The sequence below is a fragment of the Erythrolamprus reginae genome, chromosome 8 (assembly GCF_031021105.1).
Source record: "Erythrolamprus reginae isolate rEryReg1 chromosome 8, rEryReg1.hap1, whole genome shotgun sequence".
In the NCBI taxonomy this organism is placed as follows: domain Eukaryota; kingdom Metazoa; phylum Chordata; class Lepidosauria; order Squamata; family Dipsadidae; genus Erythrolamprus; species Erythrolamprus reginae.
The window spans coordinates 45,880,229-45,895,460 of NC_091957.1; the positions used below are offsets into that span (position 1 = coordinate 45,880,229).

General features: G+C 38.8%; 1 protein-coding gene across 2 annotated transcripts in view; it reads left to right on the forward strand.

Moving 5' to 3' along the window:
- The window catches only part of BTK (Bruton tyrosine kinase), a 46,605-nt gene that overhangs the window by 16,701 nt on the left and 14,672 nt on the right, over window positions 1-15,232 (forward strand). For both annotated transcript variants that reach the window (XM_070759854.1, XM_070759853.1), the window contains exons 4-12: window positions 572-637; window positions 1,521-1,602; window positions 3,222-3,350; window positions 4,391-4,458; window positions 6,835-7,016; window positions 9,637-9,699; window positions 12,855-12,909; window positions 13,707-13,789; window positions 15,034-15,161. In XM_070759854.1, the coding sequence (XP_070615955.1) occupies window positions 572-637; window positions 1,521-1,602; window positions 3,222-3,350; window positions 4,391-4,458; window positions 6,835-7,016; window positions 9,637-9,699; window positions 12,855-12,909; window positions 13,707-13,789; window positions 15,034-15,161 (856 nt within the window). The remainder of the gene's footprint in view (window positions 1-571; window positions 638-1,520; window positions 1,603-3,221; window positions 3,351-4,390; window positions 4,459-6,834; window positions 7,017-9,636; window positions 9,700-12,854; window positions 12,910-13,706; window positions 13,790-15,033; window positions 15,162-15,232) is intronic.

The window sequence follows — 15,232 nt, forward strand, 5'->3', positions numbered from 1 at the left end:
GGCTGCCACAGAGAAGGCTCTTCCCCTGGGGCCCGCCAAACGACATTATTTGGTCGACGGGACCCGGAGAAGGCCAACTCTGTGGGACCTTATCGGTCGCTGGGATTCATGCGGTAGCAGGCAGTTCCGGAGGTACTCTGGTCCAATGCCATACAGAGCTTTAAAGGTCATAACCAACACTTTGAATTGTGACCGGAAACTGATCGACAGCCAATGCAGGCCACGGAGTGTTGCAGAAACATGGGCGTATATAGGAAACCCCACGATGGCTCTCGCGGCCACGTTCTGCACGATCTGAACTAGGATCCTTGGCTGGGAATGAAAAACCAGCCACAAAGAATGAGGTCTAACTGGCTTGGCAGAGGCAAATTTCGCAGTTAGATTATGAAAATCAAAATGATTTTGCATTTTGTTCGAGGGAGCCAACCGGAACGCTCCCAAGTTTCCCAGAAGCGTGATGCGGAAGCATAGAATTAGTTTTGAGGTACTCGTTGTATATATGTTCGTTTGCATGTGAGTGCCTGCACTGTATGTGTCGTTTATTTCATTTTCAAACTCTTTTGCATTGCAGAGGAAAGACGATGCAAATGAACACGAGCAGATTTCCATTATAGAAAGGTTTCCTTATCCCTTCCAAGTAAGTTTTCTTTTACTCCCTATCAGCTTTCCGGTCCTCATTGATGAACCATTAACCGGGAAGCTTGGGCTTCTGGGCCAAGTCCAAAAGTAGCTAAGCTTAGGAAGTTGGAAAAAATAAAATGCAGAGCTCTTTAAATGGTCAACGGATTCGTATCGTACCCTGTTTCCCCGAAAATAAGTCTCCCCCCCGAAAGTAAGACATAGGAGAGGTTTTATAGAATGGCATAATATAAGGCATCTCCAAAAATAAGACGTAGGAGATGTTTCGTTTCGCAGCATTCCCAAACAGAACATATATAACACTGCTGTCCATAAATTACATCCCAAAACGCTGCATGAGTTGGATTTAAAACACATCCAACACGCTCTCCTTTTTTCCTCTACTGCTGCTGCTGCGTCTGCGCTCCTTGCTTTTTTCCTCTTTCCTCCTTCCTGGCCTCGGAAAAGCTTCCCTCTCTCCTGCCCAGCTTCACACGGCCACCTCCCGCCTGAGATGCAAGCAGAAGGCGTGGGTGGAAGCAGTGCCGGCAGCATTTATGCTTCTGGCAGCACCCGTTCACCTAGCTGCCCAGCCTGAGACGGGGGGGGGCACCCAGCAAGAGAGCGCGGGAAATGCGAAGCAAATTGTCACCCAGCGAGCAACACTAGTAAGGTTGTAAGTCGAGGACTTAACAGTTCACTTGAACGATGATGATGGTTCAAGCCATTCTCACCTGATCACATGGCCGGCAAGCCACACCCACCCAGTCACATGACCATTAAGCCACACCCACAAAATAAGCCACACCCACAGTGCGGCAGTAAAAAAAAAAGGCTGCCCATTACTGGGCCTATCTATATTTTAACCACTGTTCATTATCTCTGCTTTGTGTGTCCCCAAGATTGTATACGACGAAGGACCTCTCTACGTCTTCTCTCCCATGGAGGAATTACGAACACGCTGGATTCACCAACTGAAGACCAGTCAGTATCCATGTGATTAAAGCGTGTGTAACTGTTGTGGCATGAGACAAGGGCTGTTTGACCAGGAGGTGGTGACCCAGATGCATTTGTAGGCTGCCTCTAGCTACTAAAACGGATGTCCAAGTGCTGCCTCTATGTTGGTTGAGGCAGGCAGGATTCCCTCGGGTACCATTTGTTGGGGGTCAAGGGAAAGGGAGGGTTTTGCCTTCTCTTTCTGCTCAAGATCCCCATGGACAACTGGTGGGCCACTGTGGGCCGCAGAATGCTGGACTCGATGGGCTTTGGCCCAATTCAGCATGGCTCTTCTTAAGTTCTTATGTTCTTATCCATCCAGGAGAAAGTTTCTTTTAAGACTCAACAAAATGAGGGTAAAGGTTCATTCTTTGAGCTTGTGGGTTGGTTTCCAAACTTTTCATTACCACGCTAGGCAACATCTTCAGTGGAGTTTAACGGGATTCTGCTTCTAAGAGCTTTGTGTGGTTGGTAGGTCTTATGATAGGTCAGGTGTGAATGTGTCTGTTCTGTCTGGCCGGATCAATCAATCAATCAATCAATCAATCAATCAGAAAGCAAACCCACACACGCTTGAAACATTGATCGAGGCAAAAGTATTATTATGTACAGAAAGTCCAGCAAGAAATATGTGATTTCTAAGACATTTCAGGCTGACAGCGTTCCTGTCTAAGGAGCATAGATAACAGTCTGGGATGCAAGCCAGCTAGAGGCATAAATCTTCCCTAATGAGATGTCTTTGGTATTTTTCACTGCGCTCACTCTTCAGGGCTTAGCTAGCTTCTGTAAAAGCAGGAATCACAATCCATGGAATCAGAAGCAGTCTCTCCAGGCACCATCTTCGTGATGAACATTGCTTGCCACACCGATTCTCCCAGCAGCCTGTCCTATATATATGGACAAGGTGTGGCTAAATGTCCCATAGAGCTAATCAATGCCCAGAACCCCTTCTAGAGAGATGCCTGGCTCTCATACTTCTAACCCTCGCATCTAACAGGGGGTCCTCAAAGTACCCATTGTCTTCTGACTCAGACAATACTCTAACTGGGGGCTCTACAGTCTCTGGTAGTTCTCCAGTCTCCAATTCCTCTTCACTCTCAGAAGTCAGATGGCAAGAACACTGATCCTTCACTGCCTCTGATAATGAGCTCTTGGATCAGAAGCGAAATGTCTTCAAAGGAAAAAAAACCCCCAGAAAGTCCAATTGCCTCTTGAAAAATCACCTTTGGGACAAATGAACGAAAGGTTTATGAGATTGATGGTGGCAACCAAGCAAGTTTCCTAGTGATAACACTAGTGTAATGATTGGGTTTGTACAAGATTCAACTAAAAAGATAATTGTAGATAATGGACCTTTTCCAAATAGATTATATGAACCAGGCCATCAGATTAAACTGTAATAATATGATAGATTGATTAATTGTGGCATTGCATGACCAGCAAACAGAGTCCTTGTGCTTTGTTGAGCCAGCGTTAAAGTAAAGGGAGTGATCATAGCAATAATGTGGAATTGCCAAGTGAATATTTTAACAAATAAATCATACTCAACATAAGTTGAGTTAGTTCTTGGCATGCTCTTTAGAAATCTCCTTTCATCTTTGCTGCAGTGACCTACTATAACAGCAGCCTGGTGCAGAAGTATCACCCTTGTTTCTGGACAGATGGACAATATCTTTGTTGCTTCCAGACTGCAAAAATGGCCATGGGTTGCAAAGTTCTGGCCAGCAGGAATCAAAGTAAGAAATCATCTCGCTTTCTTCTTGTGTCTTCAGTCTGATCTCAACTTCCTTCCTTCCTTCCTTCCTTCCTACCTTCCTTCCTTCCTTCCCTCCCTCCCGCCCTCCCTCCTTCCTTCCCCTTCCTTCCTTTCTTCTTCCCTTCCTTCCTTCCTTCTCCTTCTTTCCTCCCTCCCTCCCTTTATTTGGGCAGGTAAATCCTCAATTTACAATCATTTGTGTAGTGGCTGTTCAGAATTACAACAGCACTGAGAAAAGGTGACTTATAGAATAGAACTATATAGAAAGACAGTTTAAAAGATTAAAATTAAAATTTATAGAAAAGTAAGCAAATATGTAAATATGTAAATATGCAAAGCAATACGTTAACTAAAATAAGCTAAAAATGTATATATCTCTGACTCAAATTCTGAATGAGAAGGGGATGTGAATATCCCAAATGTATGTTTTATTTATACCTCTGGTTTTTTTCCCTTTCTCTTTCTTGTTTATTTTTGTCTTTCATTTTTCTGTTTTTTTAAATTTTCTTAGTATTTATAATGTTTATACAAATTTATTGAAAGTTCAATGTTGTTGCTGCTGTTTAATGTTTTGTGTTTGTTTTTTAAAATTCAATTAAAAATAAATTTAAAAAAGAGAAAAGGTGACTTACAACCTGTCCTTCTTGCAGTTAGGACATCCCCACAGATAGTCCCCTGATCAAAAATTAGGTGCTTGGTCACTGGGATGTATTTATAATGGTTGTGGAGTCCTGGAGTCATGTGATTTGCTACCATCCCAGTTGGCTTTGACAAGCAACATCAAGGAGGGAAGCTGGATTTGCGTAATGCCCAATTATTCATTTAATGACAAAAATTGTTATAAAATTGGGTGGAACTCACCAAAGAGCCATCTTGATTAGCAGTGGAAATTCTGATCCCAATTGTGATTACAAGGACTGCTTGTAACGGTTAGCCACCAATGGCGAGAAAAGCAGGATATAAGCTCAATCAATCAATCAATCAATCAATCAATCAATCACACTTGTCATTTCCTTGAAGGTTTCAAAAGTGGTCGTTTGCTTCAGAAGCCCGAAAAGCCATTGCCCCCAACGCCAGAGGAGAATCAGGTAATTTTACAGGTTGGCGTGGCTACTATTACTACTACAACCTTAACTCCTACTGCTACTACATTCATGTCGGAAGCAACTTCTAAAGTGCTTCTGGGTTGAAAGGATTAGCGAGTGACTTCACAATTGTCCAGGGGATACCCGGGGGGACTCTTTTCACACCCCTGTTAATTTCCCCGATGAAATGGTACCTATTTATCTACTTACATTCACATGCTTTCTAACTGCTAGGAGGGCGGGAGATGGAGCAAATTGATGAGAGCTCATTCCATCCCATGGCTCTCAATGGTCTTTTGACTCAGTGTCCTAACCCTATGAGCCACTGCTGGTGTCTCCTGGTGTGGGTAGATTCGACACTGCTGATGCCTGTTGTGAGTGCTCCTTGTCCACCTCAGGTCATGTCAGTTTCTGAGGAGGATGAACCAGGCCCTTCTGGATATCCTGGGCCAGGGAGGTTGACAGATGAAGCAGAGAGTGAGAGTGAGGCAGGAAGTGACTTGAGTGAGCCTGAGGAACCACTAGAGGGGGCTGATGTGACAATCGGGGAGTGGTCCCAGTCAGATACGAGAGTGGAAAGCCGGTGGATTGACCCCCGCTATAGAAGATTGCTCAGAATGCGAGAGGAGTTACATAGTAAAAGGTATTAGCTTACAGCCTTAGCCTCTTTGAGGTGGGATGTCACTTCCAGGCAGTATAAAGGCAAAGGATTGTGGGAAATGGGGTATGGAGATGCAACGTTATTCGTTGAAAGAGACGTGAGGCTCGGAGGTATGATTGAACAAGGCTTAAAAATCATGATTTCTGCTTTGATAAAAGATATTCTCTGTTGGATGCTGTGCTGGGCAGCTTTCGGTGAGTAAATGCATATGCGTAAATAACGAATGGACTTTATCTAAGGAATAATAATAATAATTTTAATAATTTATTGGATTTGTATGCCGCCCCTCTCCGCAGACTCGAGGCGGCTAACAACAATAATAAACACAATATGTACAATCCAATAATAAAAAACAACTAAAACCCCTATTATAAAACCAAACATACACACAAACATACCATGCATAACTTGTAGTGGCCTAGGGGGAAGAGCTATCTCAACTCCCCCATGCCTGGCGGTATAAATGAGTCTTGAGTAGTTTACGAAAGACAGGGAGGGTGGGGGCAGTCCTAATCTCCGGGGGGAGTTGGTTCCAGAGGGCCGGGGCCGCCACAGAAAAGGTTCTTCCCCTGGGGCCCGCCAAACGACATTGTTTAGTTGACAGGACCCGGAGAAGGCCAACTCTGTGGGACCTTATTGGTCGCTGGGATTTGTGCGGTAGCAAGCGGTTCCAGAGGTAATCTGGTCCATTGCCATGCAGATAAGGCCGAGTTTTTGGGGCATTTTCCAGACATAGTTTACAACTAGCTCTAAAGAGAAAAAAACCTCCTTCTGTGCCGTTTTAGAAACCTGTGTTTCATTTTTTAAAAAATTATTAATTATTTACATTAAGAAAAAAACCAAATACCATAAAATAAATAAACAAAGACAAAGACAAAAACAGAACACAACTTATACAGACATATAGATATCATCATTCATGATTACAGTTATATAGCAAGTCTTAAACATTCAACAATTTACACATTTGCCAAGTTACCTGTCAGCATTATTGTTACAGCTTTTTTTAATCAGCCTACTAGTTTTATATGGCTATATTATATCACTGTTACCTAAATCTTAATCTTAATTCATTTCAGTCATATTACTTAACTTGTAAATTGTCCAGAGTTAATTGCTAGGCAACAATTTTTTATTATTTTGTATATCTAGTAAACGAAAGGAATAACAAGATTGCTTACATTTTTTTTCTTATTTTTTTCTTTTTATAAAATAATCTTTATTAGTTTACTACATTAGAGAAGAAAAAACAAACAATAGTAAGAAACTAACAAAACATTACACACACATAAACAAAACGAGTTTTCAATTGACTGCTAAAACTGCAACTTTTCAAAATTTGTTGTACTGTATATATTTGTATATCTTAATTATTTTTACATTTCACAATTTTATTTATTCTTGTATACTTTCAAATTGTGAGAAATTTGACTGTATTATAGATATTTCAGCTTTTAAATACTTTTTTTCTGATTAACCCTGCTCCAATTCAGTACGTCTTTTTCTTGTATTTCTAATGTAATCTTGAACCTGCGTTTCATTATGTGTGCTTATGTTTAAATAAAGAGATGGATTTTATCATAAAATAAGTGATTTCTGAGTTGGGGTTCGCTCCAAGGGCTGTGCATAGAACAATACCAGGGCAATGTATGAGTCTTACGACCAGATCCCTGGAAGGCCTTACTATTTTCCCGCTTGTTTTTCCAATCCTTCCGAAGTTCATGAAGAAGCCTCTGCCACCCAAACCGACACCCAGCATTCCTTCAAAGACAAGGAAGGTGATCGCCCTCTACGATTACACCCCCATGAATGATCAAGATTTGCAGCTCCAGAAAGGAGAAGAATATCTCATCTTGGAGGAAAGCAGTGAATCTTGGTGGCGAGCCCAAGACCAGAATGGGTATGAGATGGGGAGAAGGGCAATGGATGGATTGTCTTGGGTTGCATTTTGCTCATGGTTTGGTTTATGGCCTAGATCAGGGGTAGGCAAAGTTGGCTCTTCTATGACATGTGGACTTCAACTCCCAGAATTCCTGAGCTAGCATGATTGGCTCAGGAATTATTTATTTATTTATTTTATTTATCCATTTGTCCAATACACAATACATATGGAAGAGAATAGACATGAAGTAATATATATAAAGATAATATGTGAAAATAGAGGAGAAGATATATGAAAGGAAGAAAATATATACGATATATGAGATAAAGGAAAGACAATTGGACAGGGGACGAAAGGCACACTGGTGCACTTATGTATGCCCCTTACTGACCTCTTAGGAACCTGGAGAGGTCAATCGTGGATAGTCTAAGGGAGAAATGTTGGGGGTTAGGGGTTGACACTATTGAGTCTGGTAATGAGTTCCACGCTTCGACAACTCCATTGTTAAAGTCATATATTTTACAGTCAAGTTTGGAACGGTTAATATTAAGTTTGAATCTGTTGCGTGCTCTTGTGTTGTTGCGGTTGAAGCTGAAGTAGTCATTGACCGGTAGGACGTTGATCTTGTGGGCAATACTTAAATCGTGTTTTAGGCGCCGTAGTTCTAAGCTTTCTAGACCCAGGATTGTTAGTCTATTTTTGTAGGGTATTCCGTTTCGAGTGGAGGAGTGAAGGGCTCCACAAGTCATAAAAGAGCCAACTTTGCCTATCCCTGGCCTAGATGATTGTTTCTCAACCCTGCTCACTTTACGATCCGTGGACTTCAACTCCCAGAATTCCATAGCCAACCGGAGTGGTCTGGATTGACGCTGTCTTAGCATTTCAGGAGTTAAGAGTCGTGGTGGTCCAGTGGTTAGAGTACAGTACTGCAGGCTACTTCTGCTGACTACCGGCTGCCTGCAGTTTGGCAGTTCGAATCTCACCAGGCTCAAGGTTGACGTAGGAGAAAAGTGTATAAAACTGTCAAGAGCCTGGGTGGCGCAGTGGTTAGAGTGCAGCACTGCAGGCTACTTCAGCTAACTGCTAGTTGTACTTCAGCAGTTCGAATCTCACCACCGGCTCAAGGTTGACTCAGCCTTCCATCCTTCCGAGGTTGGTAAAATGAAGACCAAGATTGTTGGGGACAATAGGCTGACTCTGTAAGCTGCTTAGATAGGGCTGTAAAAGTACTATGAAATGGTATATAAGTCTAAGTGCTATTGCTAGAGTTCCCAAGAATTTATTTTGAAGTGGCTGTGTGTATGCAAAAGGCCTTTAGTTTACCTGCACAGCAAATCTATCTGTCCCATCGCTTCTGAATTGAGTCTTTTAATCATGGGAAGTTCCCAATGGACAAGCAAACAATGTCAGTTTTGAGCAGTTGCTTGTGATGTTCAGTAAGGCCATGCCTATATTCAACTAAAAATGACCCTAAAAATTAAAGGTAAAGAAGACTGTGATTCCCTTATATAGAGCGCTGGTGAGACCACATTTGGAATATTGTGTTCAGTTCTGGAGACCTCACCTACAAAAAGATATTGACAAAATTGAACAGGTCCAAAGACGGGCTACTAGAATGGTGGAAGGTCTTAAGCATAAAACGTATCAGGAAAGACTTAATGAACTCAATCTGTATAGTCTGGAGGACAGAAGGAAAAGGGGGGACATGATTGAAACATTTAAATATGTTAAAGGGTTAAATAAGGTTCAGGAGGGAAGTGTTTTTAATAGGAAAGTGAACACAAGAACAAGGGGACACAATCTGAAGTTAGTTGGGGGGAAAGATCAAAAGCAACATGAGAAAATATTATTTTACTGAAAGAGTAGTAGATCCTTGGAACAAACGTCTAGCAGACGTGGTTGGTAAATCCACAGTAACTGAATTTAAACATGCCTGGGATAAACATATATCCATCCTAAGATAAAATACAGGAAATAGTATAAGGGCAGACTAGATGGACCATGAGGTTTTTTTCTGCCGTCAGTCTTCTATGTTTCTAAGACTCACAATTTTATGATTGTTGGAATCTACTCTATCACTGGTTAGAAAAAAGAAAAAATCCTTGCTAATTACAATATGAACATGTAAAATATATAGATACTGTATATGTATATCCCTGATGAAAACAAAAAGAGCAAGTAAGATAATGTTATGATTTACTAAATGAGCCGATTGCCTAAAAAAAAGAAGAAAAAACCAAACTGTTTCTTTTTTCTTCTTCTCTTTTTTGATAAAAACTGTCACTGAATCTAAAGAAAATTTACATAGTTTCGGAAGAATATAGACACTGATACTGTACTTGCCTTTATTTTAATATATAGGTTTCTTTTTTTTTCTTTGTTTCTCTTTTTTTTGTTATGTTTTGTGGTGTTTATTTTTCTTATTGGATGTAATGTTTTATGTATTCTATGTACCTTGTATTATATTTGTAAAAAAAAAAATTCAAAAAAAAATCAACTTCGCTATATAAGCATCAAGATTCTAGTTTTTGGATTCGCCATTCTCTTAGATTTAATAAAGGAAGCCTGAGATTTTCTGCATGAGAACGCTAATGGTCTTATCCTTCTTCTTCTTCCCTTTCCCCTTCCTTCCATCCAGGAAACAAGGTTACATCCCCTCCAATTACATCACGGAAACAAGAGATTCTCTGGAAATATTTGAGTGAGTGTCCTGTTAGTACTGTGTATATAACTGTTTGGGTTGTACAATATATAACTTCAGCCAGCAACGTATGGTTAAAGGAATTAGCACACTATTGCTTTAAGGGCTAATGTTGCAATTAGTTATAAGTGGCAGCCAGAGGTGTCTCTCACTCTTGCTAGTTTTGTCTGTAGACCTGCTTTTTTGCTAAATGTTGGTCTACCTATTATTTATTTATTTATTTTTAATTGATTGATTGATTTTGTCCTATACACAATGAGGGTTTTAGTGGGTATACACATAGTAAAATACATGATGAAGGTTATAGAGGAGATACTCATAGTAAAATATATATAAGAAAGAATAGAATAGAAGATATAGGAATAGAACATATCTATGAAAGAATAGAAGAAGAGATATAGGAATAGAAGAAAGGTATAGGAGATATTAAGGGGCGTATATAAGTGCACTGATGTGCCTATCGTCCCCTGTCCAATTGTCTTTCCTTATCTCATATATCATATATATTCTCTCTCTATCTATCTATCTATCTATCTATCTATCTATCTATCTATCATATATATTCTCTCCTTATCTCTTATATCATATATATTCTCTCCCTCCCATTTACTTCTCTTCTTTTTACTTTCTATCGTTATATATATTACTTAATGTCTATTCTCTTCCATATGTATTGTATATTGGAGAAAGAATAAATAAATAAATAAAAATATAGGAGAGCAATAGGACAGGGGATGGAAGGCACTTTAGTGCACTTGTACTCGCCCCTTACTGACCTCTTAGGAATCTGGATAGGTCAACCGTGGATAATCTAAGGGTAAAGTGTTGGGGGTTTGGGCATGACACTATTTATGTGAGTAATACTTATGGTATTCACTGAGGAACAATTTGCAACACAATTTCTGCTGGGTTTGATTTTTGAGGGTTTTTTATAGTTAATTAGGCATGCTGGTTTCAAAACTGTAGTTAGTTTTCTTCTACCACGTCAAGGTTTTTCTACACCTTATATATATAATATAGTTAATTAGGCAACATGAGCATCAAATTGCATTTTTTACATAGCCATCTTGCTAACTTCCCAGAAAACCTTGGTGCAGTCAATCATGAGTAGGTGAGCGATTCCACCAAGGTCATAGAGACACGGGATCAAGGTAGATGGGATGTACATATGATGGCTGATTATTGTTGGAGCATCAAGAGAGAATGTCTACAGATTAAACATGCCAGAAATAACTATAACCGATTTTTAATTTAATATGTATACTGTAATTACCATTCAATAAAAAACAACTATTTGTATGAAAACAATTTAACGTGCAGTAAATATTATAGCCTTTGTATGAATAAAATTATTCTTTGTAAACAGTATTTATTTATTTGTCCAATACACAATACATATTGAAGAGATTAGACATGTAGTAATATATATAAAGAAAAGGATAGAAAAAAGATATAAAAATAGAGGAGATGATATATGAAAGGAAGAAAAGATATATGAGATAAAGGAGAGACAATTGGACAGGGGACGAAAGGCACACTGGTGCATATTTGTTAAGTTTTTGTATTGATACTTTTGAGAGTATCCTGTAGCTTAAAAAGTTGACGTGATAGACAAAAACTGTAGTTATTTTTAGATCCAGAGGCCAAAAGTTAATTGAAAACAAGTCACAGATTTAAGACAATGAAATTGCTGTTCACCAGTGTTATATATGTCTGGGGAAGAATTATTGTAGAATTGCTTTGTGTATAGAACTGTGTGTTCTGATCTTGATTTGTATATGACTGATCGATGTATATGTGATGACTTGGATTGTTTACTGACTACTCTATTGAATATATGTAAATAGTATTTATACTCAAATTGCATTGGTCTGGGTTATTGACTGGATATTTTATTTTATTTATTTATTCATTTGTCCAATACACAATACATATGGAAGAGAATAGACATGAAGTAATATATATAAAGATAATATGTAAAAATAGAGGAGAAGATATATGAAAGGAAGAAAATATATATGATATTTGAGATAAAGGAAAGACAATTGGACAGGGGACGAAAGGCACACTAGTGCACTTATGCACGCTCCATTTATGTATGCCACATTTACTCTGTATAAGTTTATTTCAGGAATATTACAAATAATTCCTGAGCATGCTAAAATGTCCTCTGATCTGGATCCATTAATAGTGATGATGACAGATATATTCTAACACAGAGGTCTTCAAACTTGGCAACTTTAAGACTTGTGGACTTTAATTCCCAGAATTCTGAATGGAGAATTCTGGGGGTTGAAGTCCACAAGTCTTAAAGTTGCCAAGTTTGGAGACTCGTACTCCAACACATCTAATGGAGTCCAGATGGCAGAAGAGTGATGGACTGTATTATTATTCGGTCCAAGTCTGGGCTCTTCTGCCTCGTTGTCAGTCAGTTTTCTTCCTCCAGATGTTTCATGCCTCCTCCACCATTTGAGATGATAACATGTCAATCCAGATGCCAGAAGTAGAAGATCAGCTAGTAATAAGATAGGTGGGACCACCAGATGTTCCGCATTGCTTGGTCCCATATTTTCATCAAACAGGAGGGCAACTTTGGGAATGAACCACTCTTAAATTCTTTTGGAGAAGTTCATTTTCATTCTTTATCCCAAATAACTTCCTCCAAGGTTTCTATGCTTGACCTTCATCGCAGATGTTCTTTCTTTATTTTATTTATTTATTCATTTGTCCAATACGCAGTACATATTGAAGAGAATAGACATGAAGTAATATATATAAAGATAATATGTAAAAATAGAGGAGAAGATATATGAAAGGAAGAAAATATATATGATATATGAGATAAAGGAAAGACAATTGGACAGGGGACGAAAGGCACACTGGTGCACTTATGTACGCCCCTTACTAACCTCTTAGGAACCTGGAGAGGTCAATCGTGGATAGTCTAAGGGAGAAATGTTGGGGGTTAGGGGTTGACACTACTGAGTCCGGTAATGAATTCCACGCTTCGACAACTCGATTGTTAAAGTCATATTTTTTACAGTCAAGTTTGGAGCGGTTAATATTAAGTTTGAATCTGGTGCGTACTCTTGTGTTGTTGCGGTTGAAGCTGAAGTAGTCATTCTTTCTTGACAAAGTATCTTGTCGTGTTTTAGGTGGTATCTGAAAAACATAACCAGAAGGCAAGCGGAAGAATTGCTGAAGAAAGAGGTATTGTCTAGTGTCTGTCTTGTCCATCTTTCCTCCTCTTCCTTTCATTGCAAACAATTTATATTTTTCAACCCTTAAAAAGTTGTGTGGACTTCAGCTCCCAGAATTCCCCAGCTGGCTTGGGGGAGGGGGGATTTGAATGATTTATTCTGGGGTTTTAAATTGTTTTATATCATTTTATATGTTATATGTCACCCAGAGTCCAACAGGAGTTGGGTTTTTATAAATAAATTATATTAAATTAAAGTGTTAATTTAAAATACTTTAAATTAAAGCGTTGGCTGAGGATTTCTGAGAGTTGAAGGGTCACATATCTTCAACTGCCAAGTTTGAGAAACACTGCAAGGAATTCTAAGTAAGGATTTGGGGGGAATCGTCTTTGACTGTGAATACTGTACGTTGTGTGGTTTTTTTTGTACTCCTTTTATTTCTGCTTAGCTTCTGGATCCAATCAGGAGTAGCTAATGACCAAGAACTAGTTTGTATAGCATATCATTTCAATCCAAGATCCTAAATTATATTCCAAGAATTTCTCTGTGTTTATAATCCTTGTGAAAGATGCACTAGATTTAGACATGGAGTTAGGGTAAAACTACTCAGTTTTACTACTACTAGCTATTACTTGCTACTAGGGCTAGTAATCCAGCATTTTAAGTCAGGGCAGCTTTATTTAAAGGGTTTGGAAGCAAACTCACAAGAGGGGCTTCCATCAAGGGACTCAGGTTTTGTCTTACCTTGAAAAATTAATCTTTCTCCAATCTTCACAACTGAAAAATGTAGGCATTTTTATATTTCAGGACAAAGATGGCGGTTTCATCGTTCGAGATTCTATCAGCAAGACAGGGAAATACACCGTCTCTGTGTTTGCTAAGTCCTCTGGGTGAGTATTCTTTCATGTAGAGTAAGGAAGCATGCCACAAGCCGTTACTGTGTTCAATCCTAGGTAGAGTCAGATGTAGGATATCTCCTGATTGAGCAAGGGGTTGGACTAGATGACCTGCGAGGTCCCTTCCAACTCTGCTGATCTGTTAATACTAGAGAGTGAGTAAAACAACAGGAATAGAAAATACAGCACAAGAACAATAGAAATGAATCCTAGAGAAACAGTGTGATAAATGGAAACAACCAAAATAGAGAGGAATGATAGAGCTGCATATAAGGTAGACCTAACATCTGTAACAAGTGTGACCGGCTGTTAAAAAATAGAAGTGAATTCCACACCAGGCTAGTCCTCAGGAAGGGCTCCATCTGTAGATTTTAGCAACATATTTGGAGATTATGGTTGACACTGGGATAGGCTGCTTGAAGGTCCATAGTTTTTGTATTGATCAAATAAGAAGAATGTTTTTTTTAAAAAAAAACATCAATATCATGATCTTTCAGAAGATGACCCTTTAGTTCACTAGGCTTAAGCTTATTAATTGTGCAGGACAAAGGGACAACAATTGATTTTTAACCAGTTCCAAATTCCTAGATAATGCTATTATATAAAGCGATACATTTTTTTTTAATAGATCCTCCACGGTATCATTCATTGTTAAAAAATGTTAAATAAAGAGGAAGAGATAAAGGTTTTTAGTTATTAGGAAAGTAAATAAGGACAAGAAGATTGAGATTTAAGAAGTTAGAGAAGTTAGAGATATATTATTTAGCATGTGAAGGAAATATTAGCAATAAATTTAAATGGAAGATAATTGGTTTATCTGGATGACGAAATTAGAAAAAAAGGCAGCAAGAGTTAAGCAATATATATATATAAGATATCATAAAATGGATATGTGATTTCTTTGTATTAAAAGTTGTATTGAAGAAGATATATGTTTAAGCTGTATTGAAGATATATGATGTTGTAAGCACGTTTTTATTGTAGATTTAAAATTAAAAAAAACTTTTTGGCATTAAAAAAAAAGAGGAGGTGAGAAATTCCTGCACCGAACAATGGGTTAGATTAGATGACCTCAGCATCCCATTCCAACGTTCTGATTCTTTCTTTCGAAACGAGGTGGACTTTCTGTCTCTTTTCCTATAGGAGTGGCTCCTTCTTCCTGACGTCCCAATTTCTCACGTCACCGTCTTTCTTTCTCTTGGAATCCCTTTTTAACGCCCGATTGCTTCCTCCTTCAGGGAACCTCAAGGCACCATCCGCCATTATGTGGTATGTTCGACGCCCCAGAACAAATATTTCCTGGCCGAGAAGCACCACTTCAGCACTATCCCAGAGCTCATCAACTATCACCAACACAACTCCGCAGGTGAGGATGAGCAGGTGTATTTAATTTAATTTAATTTAATTTAATTTAATTTAATTTAATTTAATTTAATT